This window comes from Chelmon rostratus, chromosome 21 (genome assembly GCF_017976325.1).
Source record: "Chelmon rostratus isolate fCheRos1 chromosome 21, fCheRos1.pri, whole genome shotgun sequence".
NCBI classification, from domain to species: domain Eukaryota; kingdom Metazoa; phylum Chordata; class Actinopteri; order Chaetodontiformes; family Chaetodontidae; genus Chelmon; species Chelmon rostratus.
In genome coordinates this window covers 8,114,003-8,132,229 of record NC_055678.1, presented here as the reverse complement: position 1 = coordinate 8,132,229, position 18,227 = coordinate 8,114,003, and the positions used below count along the sequence as shown (strand labels likewise).

General features: G+C 40.8%; 1 protein-coding gene across 2 annotated transcripts; it reads left to right on the top strand.

Annotated features, from left to right (window-relative positions):
* The first annotated feature begins 3,466 nt into the window (after positions 1-3,466).
* LOC121624942 (cadherin-related family member 1) lies at positions 3,467-18,227 on the top strand. Of its 2 annotated transcripts, XM_041962924.1 has the most exons (18): positions 3,467-3,595; positions 3,864-3,866; positions 4,049-4,144; positions 4,517-4,662; positions 4,754-4,804; positions 5,147-5,236; positions 5,391-5,477; positions 6,521-6,637; positions 7,766-7,909; positions 8,008-8,086; positions 8,174-8,274; positions 8,384-8,587; positions 9,100-9,252; positions 10,052-10,216; positions 10,836-10,903; positions 12,742-12,970; positions 14,059-14,313; positions 16,522-18,227. In XM_041962924.1, the coding sequence occupies exons 1-18, from the start codon at positions 3,535-3,537 to the stop codon at positions 17,062-17,064; spliced, it is 2,592 nt and encodes an 863-aa protein (XP_041818858.1). In that variant the 5' UTR covers positions 3,467-3,534; the 3' UTR covers positions 17,065-18,227. The 2 variants fall into 2 exon arrangements, with proteins under 2 accessions (XP_041818858.1, XP_041818859.1); XM_041962925.1 differs by lacking the exon at positions 3,864-3,866 and having other exon boundaries at positions 3,480-3,595.

Here is an 18,227-nt window from a genome sequence, read left to right as displayed (position 1 = left end):
GAATATTACCAAATATTCAGAAATTTGCTTTGACCCTGGTTCATCACTGAACACCAGCATCTACTTGCACGCTGATCATATTGGAAAAAGCATTTCATCCGAAACAGGATAATCCATTCAGTCTGTTGAAAAACATCTAATGCTAGCAATAGTTCAGTTTTAGGTGCCTGTTAATGACTCGAGCAGCAGCAGAGATTACTTGTGAGCGACGTCTAGAATCAGTGTGAGGAAATGTTGGTGTAAAGTTTTTGTCTGTAACCCCTCACTGCTGCTAAATAAGCCAAACCTTTGCATATTTGACTATTTGTCACCCACACATTGAGCCGCTCTGACCAGACTATAAGGGACCGGCGGGGGTCCACCTTGTATTTGCCTATAAACAGTCAGTGTGTAGCAGCAGATGACAAAGGCTTAGCGTAGTAATCCTCTTGTCCACCATCTGGCTGCTCCTCTAAAATTAAACCTCCAAACCAGGGCACTTGCAACAGATGCTAACATCTGTAAATATGCAGGTGCTTCATTAAAGCACGTACACGTGGAGCACACAGCTGCCGGGCAGCGTTTCAGTCTCAGATCATGTTCACGTTTAGCACACGTATGATTCACGTATACTGTGTATTGAAAAACCCTGCAGATGGGAGGGATAAAGAGGGCAATAATGGATGAGATTGGGGAAAGCCTCAGCATGTGGAGATCTGGCATTACTGGGGATAAAAGTTGCTCTCTGTCAGTCATTTTCAGATTGATGACTAATATTTGGTTACGGCCCAAGGTTGTTTTTTTTTTTTTTTTTGTACTGCTTAAAAGAGGCTTGATGTGGTCTGTTTGTGTGTGAGAGAGAGACTACAAACCCTTTCAGATGAGTCCATGCATGTTGTGTAGCCTCAGCCCTTTAACCCACTATACCTGAAGAACTCTGACCTCTCAAGCTCTTTCTCTTGCGTAATCACGCAGACTTTAGTTGTTTTCACATCAGCCTAAATCTTTTGCTGCACGGTTTTTCAGTTCATGTGTAAGTAGATTTTCAGGCGTACTCGCAGGGATGGCGTCTGTTAGTTGGTCCGCCACGTTCATACAGACTGAAAAAAACAGCTATGGGAGGGATTGCCATGACATTTTGAATGGACATGCACGATGAAAGTTTTCACTTATCTTGAAATATCGTATCTCTTCAATGGATTTGCACAAAATGTTGTATATTTTCACCTTTCCTCTAGCGCCACCATGCGGTTGACATTTCTGGTTTTTGACAAAACATCTTGACAAAGAGTAGATTGCCATGAAATTTCACGTTAACGTCCCCTCAGGATAAACTGTAGACTAATCACTTTGTTGATCCCTTTATCTTACTTCTAGCACCGTCATCAGGTTAAGATATCAATTTTCCCAAACTTTGGTGTCTGACTAAATTCTTGCAAGCTGTACTAACATTCCCATCATCCTCAGCTTTGTGCTTTGTAATAATTAGCAAATGTTAGCATGCTAGCAGGCTAAGGTGTCAGAGAGGCGTTAAACCAGCACAGACTGGACCCACAGTATACACATGAAACAGAGATGGTGAACGTGGTAATATCATACCAGAGACGGTTCAGAAACCGTCCTACCTGCTAAAACATTAGCATGTTAGCATGCTAAAGTGCAGCCTCTATGAGCTGTTAGCATGGGTGTAGACTAAGCCTTGTTCTGCTATGTAGCCACTAAGTATGTTATGTGTTTAAGTACATTTTTGAGGTACTTTACTTGACTTTTCTTAATGTTATGTTATACGCAATAAGTATACTCCTACTTTAATTATAAACTCTGCCTAGTCACTACATTACAGTTGTACAGATTCAGATTTTCTGTGACTAAGCCTTATGATCAGCTAAGAAAATATGATTTCTTATTATAAATGAAAGCACCTAACAGTATAAACGTAGTTCAAAGCCGCTTGGCCTTAACCAGCTGCAGCATTAAAACATTTCTTACTTGTCAGTGAATCAGGAATAATATTATTATTACTATATATATAGAATATTCCAGAACTAAAATAGAAATCATGACACCCTGAATGGTGACATCCTGCTTAATGTGTACTTGTACTTTCAATCCATGAGTAAGTAATATTGTGAATGCATCTATTTGAAATTTAGCATTTTTACATTTACAAACTTTGTCCATGTGTATTTTATGCCCTGAATCTCAATTATTCACAAACATTAATTCTTGTCTCTACTACACTCCTCTATAAACATGGTCCTTGGATTCTGTGAGTTTTTTAGTGAACAGAGCAGATTTCTCATTTCCTGCCAACCACTAAGATGTATGAGCGTGTCACTGAACGTCAGACACTATTTTTATACCTGTGAATATGGGAAGTGCACAAGTCTGCACCTCTTAGTGAGTAACTTAATGCATTAACACACCAACGGCAGGCAAACGTGTACTCGCATGACACCTGCATCTAAGCCGATATGATTTTTTTTCTTTTCTTTAAAAGGTGCTAAACTCTCCTGCAGCCAGTGTGGAAGTTGTGTTCAAAAATAAACAAGTATGACATGGTGAGCTTTTGACTTGCATCACATACAGGCAAGGATGCAAGATCAAAACATCACACTTTGGCCTTCAGAGAGTGTCACATTTTTTCCTTTTTTAAAAAAAAATCAGCTTATTTTTGGGCTGTATCTCTCTGAATCTGAGAGCAGGGTGTTGATCTGCCTACCAGAAGGGTTTCTTACAATTTCACCTTCTATAACACAGCATGCTCACATTAAGCTGAACTAAACATATAACGCAGGCTTGCAGCTCTAACATTTAAACTCAAACACTGCTGACTGCCAATTCTGACTATTTATAAAAAGCCTTGTTTTGTGTCTTGAAGCGCGGTGATTGACAGGTCACTGGGTCTCCTGGTGAAAGTGGCCAAAGAAAGCCTCTTGGCTTTAAGTGCATCACAGATCCACAAGTGCAGCTGAGGCTTGTCAGCAAACTGCCAAGGAGAGCAGCCTCGGGGAGCTTAGGCCAGTGGGACTCGCTACATGTGACTAATGAGTTTGTTGAAAGCCTTTAAAACACCAGCGAGAGGAGCCAAATGTGCCATGTGTCCATACAAATAAACAAATAGAAACAAATGTGCAGCATGTTTGGATGTTTGTTTGAATAATTCAAGATGATACTCAGAGCGTCACTCGTTTTAAACACTGAAGTAAGTCTGGTACATCACAAAGCCTTTGATTTAACAGTAATCATGGCTGCAGAGCCTCATGTGTACATTGTCACATGTGTGCGGAGGTGCGATGATCGCACCATATTGTGTGAAACCTGTGCTCTCGTCCCTCCTCGTGTAGTTTTTCAGGAGCGATCGGAGCGAGAGCAGCGTGGTAGAAGATGTCTGCAGAGGGAAGGGATGCGTCACTGGATTAGTGCCTGAGAATCTGTCCCAGCCTCTTCCTCCTGAGCTGCTGAGACGCCTCCAGAAGGGCACGACACTCGCTGCTCGCTTTCCCTCCACCAAGCCTTCCACATGAGCCAGCCAAGCCTTACCTCCCCACCAGGATGAAGAAAGAAAAGAAAACGCACGCTCTGCTCTTCCTCCTCCTGCTTCACTTCACCTCAGGTAAGGACTGCTTTTCTTTTTCTTGTGTTTTTTTTGTTGTTCTTTGTGTGTGGTTAAGACTTCTTGCCTTGCTCTTATCTGGTTAATCCTCTAACGCGCAGAGGGCATGTACATCTTAGCGTAGACTGCTCATGCTGCCTGCACTTCATAGTTACATGTGTGATCATGTGTTTGTGTTGTGATAGTGGAAACTTAAACCCAAATATATTTGTAACTCATCTCCATCCTCCTCCTCCTCCTCCCTGCTGTCGTCTCCTGCCCTTTTTAGCAAGTGAGTGCAACAGTTATCACTTAATTACATAAACATTTCCATCAAAAAGAGAACAAAACATAGATAAATAAGTGATATTTTTCAGGTTTCTACAGGAGCTTGCTCAAAGGTTATGTCATTATTTTATCATTTCACTTCTGCTCAAATAACTTGGAGCATGCTTTTTTTGTTTTCCCATAAAGGGCAATCAGACTATGCTCCCTATTTTTACGATAATGGACCCAGCAGTACAAATGGGAACATGGCCTTGTTCAGCATCTCTGAGGATACACCAGTTGGTAAGTCTCACGTCCAATCTAATATGACTTTAACGGGCAAAGATCTGGTTGATTTCAGCATGAGATAACGTGCAGTCTGGTGTTAAGTCATTTTACATGCGTAGGTGTAACAATGAAATCATCACACTGGTATTGAAGCTCCGGCTAATCACTGTAATACCTTTTGGATTGTGACGTACGTCAAGACTTATGGGAGGAAAACAATGTGGGTGGTAGCTCACCTGACCTGATTATTAAACGTGCCATTCACACTGAATAACAGAGAAATTAATCACAAAGTGTTTGTGTATTCTCAGCATGATCTTAACATAGAAATGCTTTGTGAATTTGCCGGTGTGACAGCACTGTTTCTTTGTCATTTTCACCACAAAGGGACACAGGTGTACATCCTGAACGGCACAGATCCGGAGGGCGATCCGGTGCGATATGGGCTGACTTTTGAAAAGGGCTCCAAAGAGTATCTCAGGGTGGACTCGAAATCAGGAAACGTGACTCTAATTCAGGAGCTCGACAGAGAGGTGAGCATGCTAATGAGGCTCTCGTTTTGAAGAAAGCTGCTGTAAACTTGTCACCTGTGTGGCTCAAAGTGACGTCACCTTTCCCTTGCAGAAACAAGATGAAATCTCAGTGCTCGTGAGCATAACGGACGGCCGCAATAAGGTAAGTTTTTACTGCTTGTGTCCACTGCACTAATCACACCACCAAGTCATTGTATTTATACAGTCGTGACTATTAAACTACAATCTAATTGTCAAGTAAAACAAAAACTGGTGAGACTAAAGAAAAAGAGAAAACAAACATAAATCTGTGAAACATTATTTACTCCTACAAAATAAGTATTGTGACAAACAGCAGGAAACTTATCATGCACTATGTATTAAATATATAAAATTAGCTTTTTCTGATCAATCTCAGTTATTTATTTCTTTATGAAAAAGGACATAACAGTTGGTACAGTTGTTTTAATTTGTGGCTGACAATTTGTTTTCTTGTTGCTTTCAGGTTGTTGAGACCGTGAGAGTGTTTGTCACTGATGCCAATGATGAACCACCTGAATTTCAAAACCTGCCTTTCATCATTGATATTCCGGAGGTACAGCATATTGAACAAATGCCCCCAATACAATAAATCCTTTCTGTTGCTCTTTCTGTGCCATAAATGGCCTCTAAATCAGCTGACTGAGTCAAGCAAATAATTGAGAACGAAGTGGGTTTCGGGGTTGTAACATCTCTTCTCTGTTCACTAGGACACTGCTCCAGGAAGTAGCATCTACAGAGTCCAAGCAACGGATAAAGATATGGGCTCAGGAGGCAGCGTCTCATATTATCTACAGGTGACCCTCCAGCTTTGTTTCTATGCAGATGATGCACAGTTGTGACCCTGGCGGCTCTCAAGTTTTGTCTGGAGCGCTGGACGGAAAATCTTTTTTACAACTGAATTATAACAAGGCCTTCTAAGGCTGTTCGAGGCTATTTCTGTCGAGTTCACTGCCATATTTCAGGCTTCGTGCTGAATTTTAAGCACTAAATATTGTGTGTATTTTCAATCGGGGAAAGAGTCATCCAGATGTGACTCATTCAAATTTGTTATACATCCAGAACCAAACACTTCCTCAAATATAATTCATGCTTTTATTTTGTCTCGCTCTATCTTTACTCTGGGATTAGACAGAAAAATCTCTTTCCAAAATGCAGCAGCCGGGCTTTGACAGTAACACGTGGCCGGAGAACTGACCTGGAGTAACCAAGGCTAAAACAGTTAAAGCTATTTTAGTCTCCTTACACACGACCTCCAGTTGCATTGATTTTACTAATCACGTGTAGAGCTGTAAATAGCTCAGCTGCAGCCTACATCAGACTTCTTTACTCCTACACCCTGAGGTCTGCCAAAAGTTCTATCCTCTTGGTTCCCAAAACCTTATTTGAAAGCATGAGCAAGCATCTCTTTTGCACACTTGCTCTTCTATCGTTTGATTCCACTTCCACTCTGTAATCCATTTAAAAAGCATCTAGTTTTTATTTTATTATGACTGCAGCATCATTATCCACACTGTGATACTGTTAACTGGCTCGGTATGGCCCTAACACTCGGGGGTAAGACCAGAGGTCGAGCTGACATCATGAGAGCTGTGCTGCCATGTGGAGGGAGGAAAAGGGCATTCGAGTGATGGGACAGTGTGTGAAGGGGAAGATTAATCTCATACCAGAGAGCAGTCTGGAAATGGTGTTACTTCAGTGGATTAAATTTCAATTACATTTGAGCAAGGCACTGAAGGCTTAATAGGAGCTTAGGTTCGGTCCGGGCCAACCGCCGACAGCACAGTAGTTGTTACTGTCCACGTGTCAGCTGTGTATTCATTATATCATTCATTATCAGACCTCTCCGTTTGCCAAGTTTACCATCGATGGGCACAGCGGCATCCTGAGAGTCAAACCTGGCGAGACTCTGGACTACGAGACCACACCCACACACTTCGTGACGGTGGTTGCTAAGGTGAGAGGTCACTGATGCTCTTTGCCTTTTGGCTCGTCTTCTCAGGTGCCGTGAACACACACTCCCACTGTGGTCTCCATCCTGACCGAGAAGTTTCAGATTCAGACATCGCTGTTGTCTTCTAGTTTTCATCATTTAAGTCATTTACATTTGCAATCTAATGCAGGTCTTTATATTTTTTCTGGTGAGTTAGCTCAGCTGGCTTATCAGATCCAAGCAGAGAAAAAAACTTCTCCAAGAGTGTTGCTTTTGACACGTTTATTCTGGTGGTCCTCCAAATACAATCTGCTCGGAAAGTTTTTAACAAGCTGGGATCAACATGGGATCAAGTTCAGTCGTGACTAAGCTTTCTGAGCACCAACACCTGAATTTCCACACTGTGTGTGATGTAAAGAGAAGTCTAGTGAAGTGTTGACGGCTTCACTCCCAGTGTGAGCAACCTGAAGTGTAATCTTCCACTGTGAGTAATATCATGATGAGGTCGGCTGGTTTGCTCTCCAGCCTCAGCTCTGAGTGTCAAACCATATCATTGAACCATGATATCGTAATTATCACGGCCATGCAAATGAAATTACAGATTCCACTGTTCCCAGTAATATTGGATTTGACATACCAGGTGTGGATTAAGAGGTTTACATCCCAGTTTTAAACAGACATCTAACCAGTAAGGCTGATATAATCCCATTAAACCACCTAATTTTATTTTATTTTATTTTAGTTTGTAATACTATTTAGCTAGTTAACATAAACCGAACTCATTAAACCATTTAAAGCTTGGCATCTGGTTACTTTCAGCCAGTGTGAGGCACATCACATCATCACATTATTTTATTTGGCTAAAATAAGAAAAGTAGTCATTATTAATGATTAATTCTCTGTATAGAGATTTCAAAAATGCCTAAATGCTGCAGATGTTACTTGATGAAAGAGGGCAGCCGATAAAAAGATCACGTGATGCCTGTATCTGCCAGTGTGGAGCTGCCAAATCCTTTACCAAGACTTTTTTTTTAAATTCCAAGACTGTTTTAGCATAGTTTTCCATGGATAAAAGGATTGCCCAGAGTCTGAATAAACACGTGTTTATTATAAAACAAACTTTGCCTTCTGTGCGACTACTTGTTTTCTCAGGATGGAGGTGGAAAGTACAAGGGGAGGCACCAGGTGTTGACCTCCACAGCCACCATAACAATCAATGTAATTGACGCCCAAGACATGCCCCCATCCTTCATAGGAACCCCTTACTTTGGCTACGTCTACGAAGTCTCGGTCCCTGTAAGTCCTCCTCTTATTCTTAACACACCTGTGACGGTGAAGGACCATTACAGGCAGTAAATACATATACGATTCATTTTGGTTTTTTTTTCCTCCAGGGTTCTGAAATATTCACTGTGTATGCTAAAGATGGAGATCAAGGCAATCCTAACCCAATACATTACTCCATTATGAATGGTAAGAGCAATGCATCAAGAAATTAATTCCAATAGGTTAACTGCTTCCAGCCTGTTTGTCAGACACCTTTCTTTTATCACCTTTCAGGTAGTGATGGTGTGTTTGACATAAACAGCACCAGTGGATGCATCACACTGACTACTTATCCATCTCTGCTGAAAAATGAATTATATGAAATTAAAGTCAAGGTAATGCTTTTTGCCTGTGAGTCTCCTCCCAGGTGTTCCTCCTCATCTCCTGTTATTTTAATCTGGTATTATTACTGAATGTGTTGATCGATGTAATTTTTAAACCCAGGCATCTGAGATAGGAGCAAACGATCGGCTGCTGGACTACGTGGTTACCACGGTGACGGTGCGGGTGGTGGACCTCAATAATCACCCTCCGACTTTTTACGGAGAGAACGGACCACAGAGCAAGTTTGAGGTCACCATGTACGAGCATCCTCCCGCGGGGGAGATCCTCCGAGGCTTTAAGATCACCGTCAATGACTCCGATCAGGTAGATTTATTCCCACGTTTCACTCATGTGACCTCATGTGACGCAGCGACCTCTTTGCTTCCTGTCATTCCTTCCTCACGGTCTGCGCCTGCTGCACATCAACTAACATTCATTCATCAAGACGTTTACTTTAGACAAACTGTTACCTGCCAATAATTGATACAAGAAGTGTTTTCATAACGGATGTTTCCTCCATGTTGAGTTTGTTCCCGTGCTGGCAGATTCGCTAATACCTCTGGGTACAATGTTGCATAAATATCTGCCAACCAGCCTCAAAGTACGTCCAGTTATGCAACACCACTTAAAAATGTTCATGAAATCTGTTCATTAATTCAAGATAAAATGATATTCATTATGCCGTCATGTTTATTCTCTCCATCCGGCCTCAGTGACTCGTGTACCTTGATCTGCCAGAGTCACCTCGAGTCTGATGAACCTTCAGTTTCCTCGTTTTTCTTATTTACTTTACTTATTCGTGGTTTCTGCACTTTGTCGTTAATTCTTCTGCGCAGGGTGCAAACGCTAAATTTAAACTGAGACTCGTGGGGCCGAGTCGAGTGCTGCGAGTGGTTCCCCAGACGGTGCTCAATGAAGCGCAGGTGACCATCATCGTGGAAGACACATCTGGCATCGACTATGAAAAGGGACCGACCATTTCTTTTAAGGTTAGACTTCATATATCACTAGATTATTAATGAGTGTTATTGAAATGACACCAGTGTTTCATGTAGGGCTGCAACTAATCCCAGATTTCCAAAAAAGTTGGGACGCTGTGCAAAACTTAAATACAAGAGAATGTGATAATCTGATAAAACAGTACAAAGACAATATATTTTATGTTTGACCTCAGCAGCTTCATTGATTTTTGTAAATATCTGCTTATTCTGAAACATCAACAAACAGCAACATGTTTCAAACAAAGTGGGACAGGAGCAACTAAAGACTGGGAAAGTTGTGGCTCGCTCCAAAAACACCTGTTTGGATCATCCCACAGGTAAACAGGTTGATTGGTAACAGGTGATAGTATCATGATTGGGTATGAAAGGAGCATCCTGGAAAGGCTCAGTCGTTTGACACTTTGTGAACACATGATTGGATAAAGGAGATTACTGCATGGGCTCAGGAACACTTTGTAAAACTGTTGCTGGTAAACACAGTTTGTTTGCAAATGACTGCACTCAGTTTTGTTTATGTTTTACATCTAACTTTCTTGTCCAGTAATGTGGTTTATGATCAAATGCTTTCCCATTACTCTCAGCTGTGATCATATAATGTTAATTTGCATGTTAGCAGCCATGCTAACACACTGAATTTCATGATGAATAATACATGAATGGTTTTCTTTGCTTTTCACAGCCTCACAGGGCTGCTCGTGTCGCTGCAGACTCTTCATCTTGTTTGTCATTAAACAAATCGATTTATTGACGGAACATTTAAGCATTCATTTAATCACTCTCTCTGCAGCTGCTGGCGGTGGAGATCGACACTCCTGAGAGGTTCAGTGCCACAGCTGACATCGTGATCAACCTGCTGGACACAAACGACAACATCCCCAAGTTCACGTCCCAGTATTACATCGCCAGGGTCCCTGAGAACTCCCCTGGAGGCTCCAGCGTTCTGTCTGTAACAGTGAGTCAATCAAGATTAAACTCTGCTTTCACCCGACCTGAGTGATTATATAATCCATCAGTCCTCCGATAAATGCATATTACTCGGTGCAGTTCATTACATGAAAGCAGGTTGTCGCCAGACAAAAAAGCTCAGAGGTCCCTGGCTTTGTTGTTAAATTTGTGTTTGCATGTGACATTCTGGCATATGCTCTGCGGCGCTCCTCAGGCGGGGCTTTTATTAATAGAAATATTGGCACATTTGTCTCGTCCTTTCCATTAGACTGTATGAATCCTGCAGCCGGGCAACATGTCCAAGCTACAGTACGCAGCGTGGAGTATAGAGCTTAATGTTGTCCCAAGGTTAATCATTCTGACCTACACCTCCATCCCCACTCACCACAGGAAGAGACTTACAGCCTGCACCACCCACCGTACATGAGCTTAAGACCCTGGTTATCCTCCAGTAAAAACATCTAACTGCACCACCTTCAGTCACTTTGGTTGAGCTTTTTTGCTCCCTAGTTGAACTAATTTATCCAATTAGTAAATAATCTTGCTTACAAATTGTACATTTTCACACTTTATGTATGTGTTTTAAGTCTCTATCTTCTAATCTCTGGCCTGTTTTTTTCCTCCAGGCAAATGATCCAGATTCAGGGCCTTGGGGTGAAGTCAAATACACGATTTATGGATCAGGATCAGATTTGTAAGTAAAGACCTTTCACTCCTGCCAGCTTAGGTTTGGTCTGATCAGACACTTAACTCTCGCACTTCCACAAAACACATTTCATGGACTAAAAAAGTCGGTTTTCTGTGAATATGACTCAACACTGCTCAGCGTGTTGGGTAAACTCAGCCAGCAGGACACCAGCCATGATTCATCTTTTGTCTCTTTGATGGGAGCGGCAAGCAGGAAACCAGTCTGATTGGCCCCTCTGCTGCGCAAACAGCTCGCTCTAAAATGGCTGCGAGATGCTGGCTAATCTCCTAATTGGATTGGAGGGTTAAAAATAGACAGCCTGGCCCGTCTCGCATAGGGAGAGCCAATTAACATGCAATGTGACAGCTGGAGCCACAGAAACGGCAGCTTTGAAAAGCAAGGCAGCACACAGCGAGGGAAAAGTGAGAATTTATGCTCGTCTTCAGGCAGCGACCTGAGTTAATTGTGCGAAAGTTATCAGTTTCAAGGAAACTTGTGAAATCTCACAGTGGAAAACGAGACAGAAAAGACGGCTGGATGAAGTGGCTGCAAGCCCAGTGTTGAGCTAGAGAGCACTGAGAAAGCACAGACCCACATCAGTGCTGCAGAATCCTTTTGATTTCATTCTTATTTGTCGAACACTCGTGGGAAGGTTTTCTGATTGCAAACGGTTTCGCTTGTAGAAAAATGACACAATCTTGGTGCAACTTGTCTGTAACTGGAGGCGTATCAGCACACAGGGCTTCTTTGAATTAAGCAAACATTTAAAAAATTAGACAGTCATTCAAAATTTTTAGGCTAATTCAAATATTTGTTGCACCAAATCTGGTCAAGATTGGAACGTTTTTAAACTCTTACACAGCTCCATTTGTCTTCAAGAAAGCTGCCTCTAAACCTTCCACCTCAGGAGCTTCGAATCCAAACATAAAGTTGCTTTTTTAAATGGCTGCATTTTGACACTACGTGATCCAGATCTAGAGCAAAAATTAACCTATTATTCTTTTATCAAGTGTCAGTGAAGTCTGTTAAGTAGTTGTTGAGTTATCAGATTAAAAAAAAACTGCAAAGAATAAAAACACTCATCAGTGTGCACAAAATGATCTGACATAGAAAAAGCACAAAGCTGAAAAGAGTGGAACTACTCAGAAAAGTGGGTAGAAATACGTTTAGATAGAATAGATACAGCAAACAAAGAGAGATTACTGTACTTAAGTGCAATTTTAAGATACTTTACTTGAGTATTTACATTTTCTGCTACTTTATACTCCTAATCCACCACATTGAGACAAATGCTGCCATTTTTACTCAACTGCATTAATTTTAGAACAATAGTTACTTTGTACTTTTTGGATTCAGTTTAGAATAAAATCCCCTAAGAAATGGATGTATTACTGTAGATTAAACTGCCCACCAGTATATAAAGTGATCAGAATGAACACCACCTGCACCAGCTGCAACATTAAAGAGTTCAACACATTAATGCATCAATCGTTAAAATCCAGTCATATAATATGTATTATTCTAAATGTTTTTTTTTTTCTGAAAACGAATAAAATTAAGAAATCAAATATATTCAGAAGCGTTTTACTTTATATAAATTCCAATAATTTGGACCAACTAGACTTTGTGATTTCTGAGACAAATGGTACAAACTAAATATTTTTCTTCCTGCATATTAAGTCACCTGGATTAACATCAGTGTATTTTTACCATATGGATGGAAATTTGCTTTTTATAGTATTAATGTGAGTCATGCAGAGACTCGCAGGATGTGATGTAAATGTCACTTGTTGGACAGCTGTGGTCATGACTCATACGCTATCTGAACTGTTGTGAACCTGCAGGTTTACCATCCACCCGTCATCAGGCCTCATCTCCACCCAGCCCTGGACCAGCCTGGACGCAGAGGTCAGGTCGAAATACAACTTTTACGTCAAGGCTGAAGATTCGGAGGGGAAGTACGCCTTGGCCGAAGTCTTTGTCACCGTCCTCGACATGAACGACCACTCTCCAGAATTTGATGAAAAACTCCTGGAAAAGACAATGATCATCGGTACACCCGTCAGAGTCGAGGTATATGATGTTAAATTATTCTCCCCCCACACTGAAAATCTATTTTTAAACTAAGCGATCAGAACACTGGCTGTTTTTGAGATTTAGAGAACAAGGTATGGAAGATCAGGACTGCCAGTATTAAAGTGAAATAATTGAAAATAATGAGAATTTCAAATGCTATTTTGTGCACATCATACACAACAAAATGGATAAATTAATTAATTAAATTAAATTAAAAAATCTCATTTTAATTTTCATGTTTGAAAACTAATTATTGCTGCCAAAGCTTGATTATAAGGCGAGTGATATCCAATGAAAAGACCAACACAACCATGAATTGAGTGTTGCCTGTTGAGCTAACGTGGTTCATACCTTTGTGCCTCACAGCTCTACTGTTGTGGAAGACATGTTCCTCCATTACGACTATAAATCTGCAGCTGAAAACAGTCCCCAGTTGATGCACTACATACAACTGCAACCTCGATTCCAAAGAAGTTGGCATCCTGTTGTATATTTTACACAGCATCCAAACTTTTTTGGAATCTGGTTTGTACAAAATCAAAAATTACGTAGCCTTTATTTTAATACTGAAATTATATATCGGTAATGTACATCTTTTAAAAAAATGTATGTGCTTTTTAAAGACTTGCATCTTCATCAGGAACAAATGTGGGCTTATTGCCGAAGACAGGGTAGGGACATCGGAAAGCATTGAGAGATGAAGAATTGCTGGTTTTTGTCTTTTCATGGGATTTTGTCGACAATAATAAGAATGCAGAAGCCAGCCTTGTCCTTTAAGTTTAGAAAATTAAAAAACTCAATCGACAAATAATAATAATTCTGTATTATTAGCCGTAATTGCAATGTGTAATGTAGACAATATAGACAATGACTCTCTTGAATTTAATGGTTTTTCATAGGTTTTTTGACTGTCTTTGCTGTCTTTGTCTCCATCGCCATACTTTTTGCAGGCTTGTTTTTTGATTTGCAAAGCAAATATTATGCTTACGATTGAACAAATTGACTGAAACCTGGCAGTCCACTATGCAGGATATTAAAATGATCAAATATCAAACCATTTTATGCTATTCCTCGACTTGTTACAGGCAGTAGATGAAGATGCAGAGTCTCCAAACAATGTGATTGAATACTCCATCATGACAGCCGATCCTGACAACGCGTTTGATATCAACGCCGACACTGGAGAGATCAAGCTGAAGCCCTACATCAAGTCCATGGAGATTGTGCAGAACATCACCAAGGAGAAGGACTGCAAGTGGTCTGTGGTGGTCCAAGCCAGGGACAGGGGCTCTCCATCCTTCAGCACAACAGCCGTGGTCAATATCGATATCACGGAGGCGGTAAGACCCGCTCTGACTCGCAGCATGCTCGCAGCGCTTTCTATTCCAAACCTGAGCTTTAGGTGGCACCAGCTGTGCATTAAAGCAGTTTAACATGTGGTAATAGGCATTGTTGTCATGCTACGCAGCCGCTAATTTAGCATCCTTGTTTCAGCCAATCACATTTCATCTTCTTTAAAGGATAGTGCTGGTCATTTTTATGCTTTCATTATTGTAAGTCCCATGAAGAGACCAAAACCAAGGATGCATTAATGCTGCTCTCAGTGATACAGCTGTGCCTCCGCTGTCATCTAAAAACTACTGAAGCTGCATTAACTGCTTTTTGGGCTATTTGTTGTTAAGTTGTTATGGCAAGAAACAGGACAAATGTTAGCAAATAGTTGACTATTTACACATCCGGCAGGCACAGAGCAACATAATCATTCATTTCATGTGCTTCTGATGAGACTAAGTCGACACTCACCTTCTTTTTAGCTCTGTTTTGGTCTCCACCAGCATCAACATTTATAAAATAAATATGCTAGCAAGTTGCTAATGTAGGTTTATCAGAGCTTTTTCAATAAAAAACAGTTTTCTGTGGCAGCGGGACACACTAACCTCTAATTTTCACCCATAGTAATCCCAGAGTAAATGTGACATAAATACAATGAGCCAAAAGAGGCTAAAAAGCTCCAAAGAGCTGCAGCGTTAGTGATAATTCTCTGCGGGTTTAGTGCAATGAGTTGTTTGTTTCATTTTTAAAATACAAAATAATTAATAGTGGAGCTTTAAAATCACATTAAAGTACATATAATATATACCATATTCTGGTATCACTTCCTAATAAGGAACACTTAATAAATTGTTTATGATGATCATAACTAATTATTTAATGGTTAATAAATAAGAGTTATGAGCTAGAACATGTTTTGGTTGCCAGGTTGTGAAAAATACCTTTTGTTTAAAGGTCCAGAAAACCTGGTTTTTCAAATCAAATGTGTTTCGTATGAAAGTTTTGAAAAAAGGCCACATTTGTATGTATTATTTGAAGAGTTTCACACAGGCAACACAAGACAACAATCCCACAAGGATCAACAGATTTTCATTCTGATTGGTGCACAGGAATATGTGACTTTAAATTCATCCTGGTTTTTGTCTATTCACTAAATGTGAGGATAAACATAAAACACCAGCATTATCCTTTAAAGTTTTCAACATTTACATTAAACCATATGTTTTCTGATACTTCATGTGTTCCCATGTATTCATTCCTTCACTCTACATGATGAGATGACTCCATGTTTTTGGTGTTTCTGTGTTGTGTATCGTGCATTTCAGGTCAAAGGTCGAATTATTTCATACTTCATGGGCCTCAGCAAGCGTCCGCTGACTGTTTTTGGAATTTGTTTCAGCATTGTCACTTCCCTCATTTTACTCACAATCTGCATATCCACAATCCTGTACTGCAGCGCAGTGAAAAAGTCCCGAATCAACCCCGAGAGTAACTATATCAAAGTGGTCCGCAGGATCAAGTGAGAAATACTCGACAATGGTACCTCATTATTCGTTCATAACCTGTTAAAAGATATCACTTTTTTTTTTTTTTACTGGTTAGCTGTTGTCTGTAAAAGAGTGCTGGAGCACATTTGAAGGAATTTAATAAAATAGGGTTTTTTTCTATTTTCCTTTTTTTTTTATTTTAATTGGAAAATATTCTAAATGCAATATTTTTCTAATAATGTTGAATTTTTACATGACCAAAACCTAAAAAAAATTCTATTCTAGATATATTCTATTCCTATGACTATGACTGAGCCCGTTATTTTGAATTTAAACCTGAATTCGCTCTCCATTTTTCTCACACAAACATGCACTTCACTCCATTTTGGTCTCATGAACTGTCATCGCTCTTGTTCAGCCCTCATGAGTCACATGCCAAAGAGGAATCTTAGTGCGCCGCACTGCCAGACGCATTCCCAACAACTCGTGTTGTGCATAGTTCTTAGCTTTGCATCAGCGGTCCTGTACTGTAGGACAGAGGAAGACGGATGACTGAGTGTGAGTGTGGGTGAGTGTCACTTTGTCGGTAGACATGTTGTTCGGGCCTCCTCTGTCAGTGCTTTGCGCATCCATCTCTCGTGCTTGCATGCTTTAGATAAATGCTTCGTTAACGCTTGGATCCAGTCCCTCGGACTTGATTTAAACTATTTTATTTGTGCTCTTTTACAGACTCCTCTCAAGGGGCCTATGGCGGCCTTTTTAATGAAAAGTAGGGACAATCCTATGAAAGCTCTAGGCATGGTCACTGTTATCATTAGCGTATTGGTAGGGGTGACTGTCTTGATCTCTACGGCTCTGTACATGCGCAACTCAAAGTCAAACAGGATAATGCCGGCACGTCGCATCATTAAGAGGCGACCCAGGGACCAGCAGCCCTGGACCTTCAAGATGCCCACTATCAAATTCAACGACCCCGCGGATAAGTTCCTCATCGACAAACCAGAGAGCAGCCTGCAGCGGGGCACCAGCAGCCCCCGGCCGAAGCCCCCACCCCCCAGCGCTCCTTGCCTGCCCCCTCCACCCCCGTCTAACACACGGCCCAGTGAGAGGCCCCGGGCGGTCCCAACAATATCTGGTGCGCTGGCCTCCAAAGGCTCCAAGAAAGCTAAGTCTAGTCGCCGCAAAGAGGGAAATATCAGCTCTGCTCTAGTGTCAGAGCTTAAAATGAAGCTGGAGCAGAAAATCATTGAGAGCAACCAAGGCTATTATTAACTCTGTCACACGAACGTCTTGTTCGAGGTTCCCCGGCTCATTCTCTGACAGCTCACCTACTGTCACCTGAACTTCATGTGATGGTCCGGCAGGGTGGACCTGCCTTTAGATTACTCCTGAGTAAATGATGTATGAGAGGGATAACAGAACGGTTTACAGGTATTTATGTCTTAAGAAGAGATGCTGACCAATTGGGCTCCACTGCATCCTCAGCTGACCTGGCTTAGGTGAAGAGAGGAGACAGTCTGTCCCTGGTGCAGTCGAAGATAATTCACCACACTGCCATCTTGAGGAAGATTACGTCATCTTAACAGTAAGAAGCACCACTTTAAATTGTCCAGGGAGAGGATTACTAAGACTTACTGTGTGTACATAAGTTGCATAATTTCCTGAAAAGTGTAGTTTTCACGACCCAACACAAAACTAGGATTTCACCCAACAAATCCTTCTAAAAAAACCTTCTTTGTTGCTCACTGGAGCGTGCAGCTGGAAGACACAGTCATGAAAAACAACACTGCTTCTTCTAAAGTGCTAAAGGACCCATGTGTTAATATTTTTACTGTGTTACATCAGCCGCTTGACAGCTGAGAGGTCGCTCTTTTGTATGATTACGATGTGCCACTGTAGGTTTTCACAGTAACACGAGCTAACAGAGTTGCTTCTATTTATTTGAGTGTGTTATTCTAGACGACTGCTTTTATATAAATACCACGAGTCCGTTTTAAATGTACAGCATTGTATTATTTTTATTATTTTGAGTACACACGTGTGACAGGGTATGGACATTTCCCAGTTGTATCTTGCAGCAGTAAAGAAACATAAAGAACAAGTGAAACCATCTAACATTAGTTGGATATTGTTGCTACAATCAGTGATATGCTTAAGATTTTCAAGCACAGGTCAGTATGTGTGTAACCTGCTCAGACGTTTCCTTTGTAGAAATAGAGTCTGTGTCGAACTTTTAGAGTCCAAACAGTTCCATGTTACTCCTCAATGCCTTCAAATGTGGGCAAATAAAATTGGAGTCATTTAATTGCTGTAATACATATCTCGTATCTGACTATATCTTAACTTATAATCTTAAGTAAGTTGAGATAAACTATATATGTTAACTATAAATTACACTTGCCTGGTCCTTCAAAGTAACATATTTGTACCGTCTT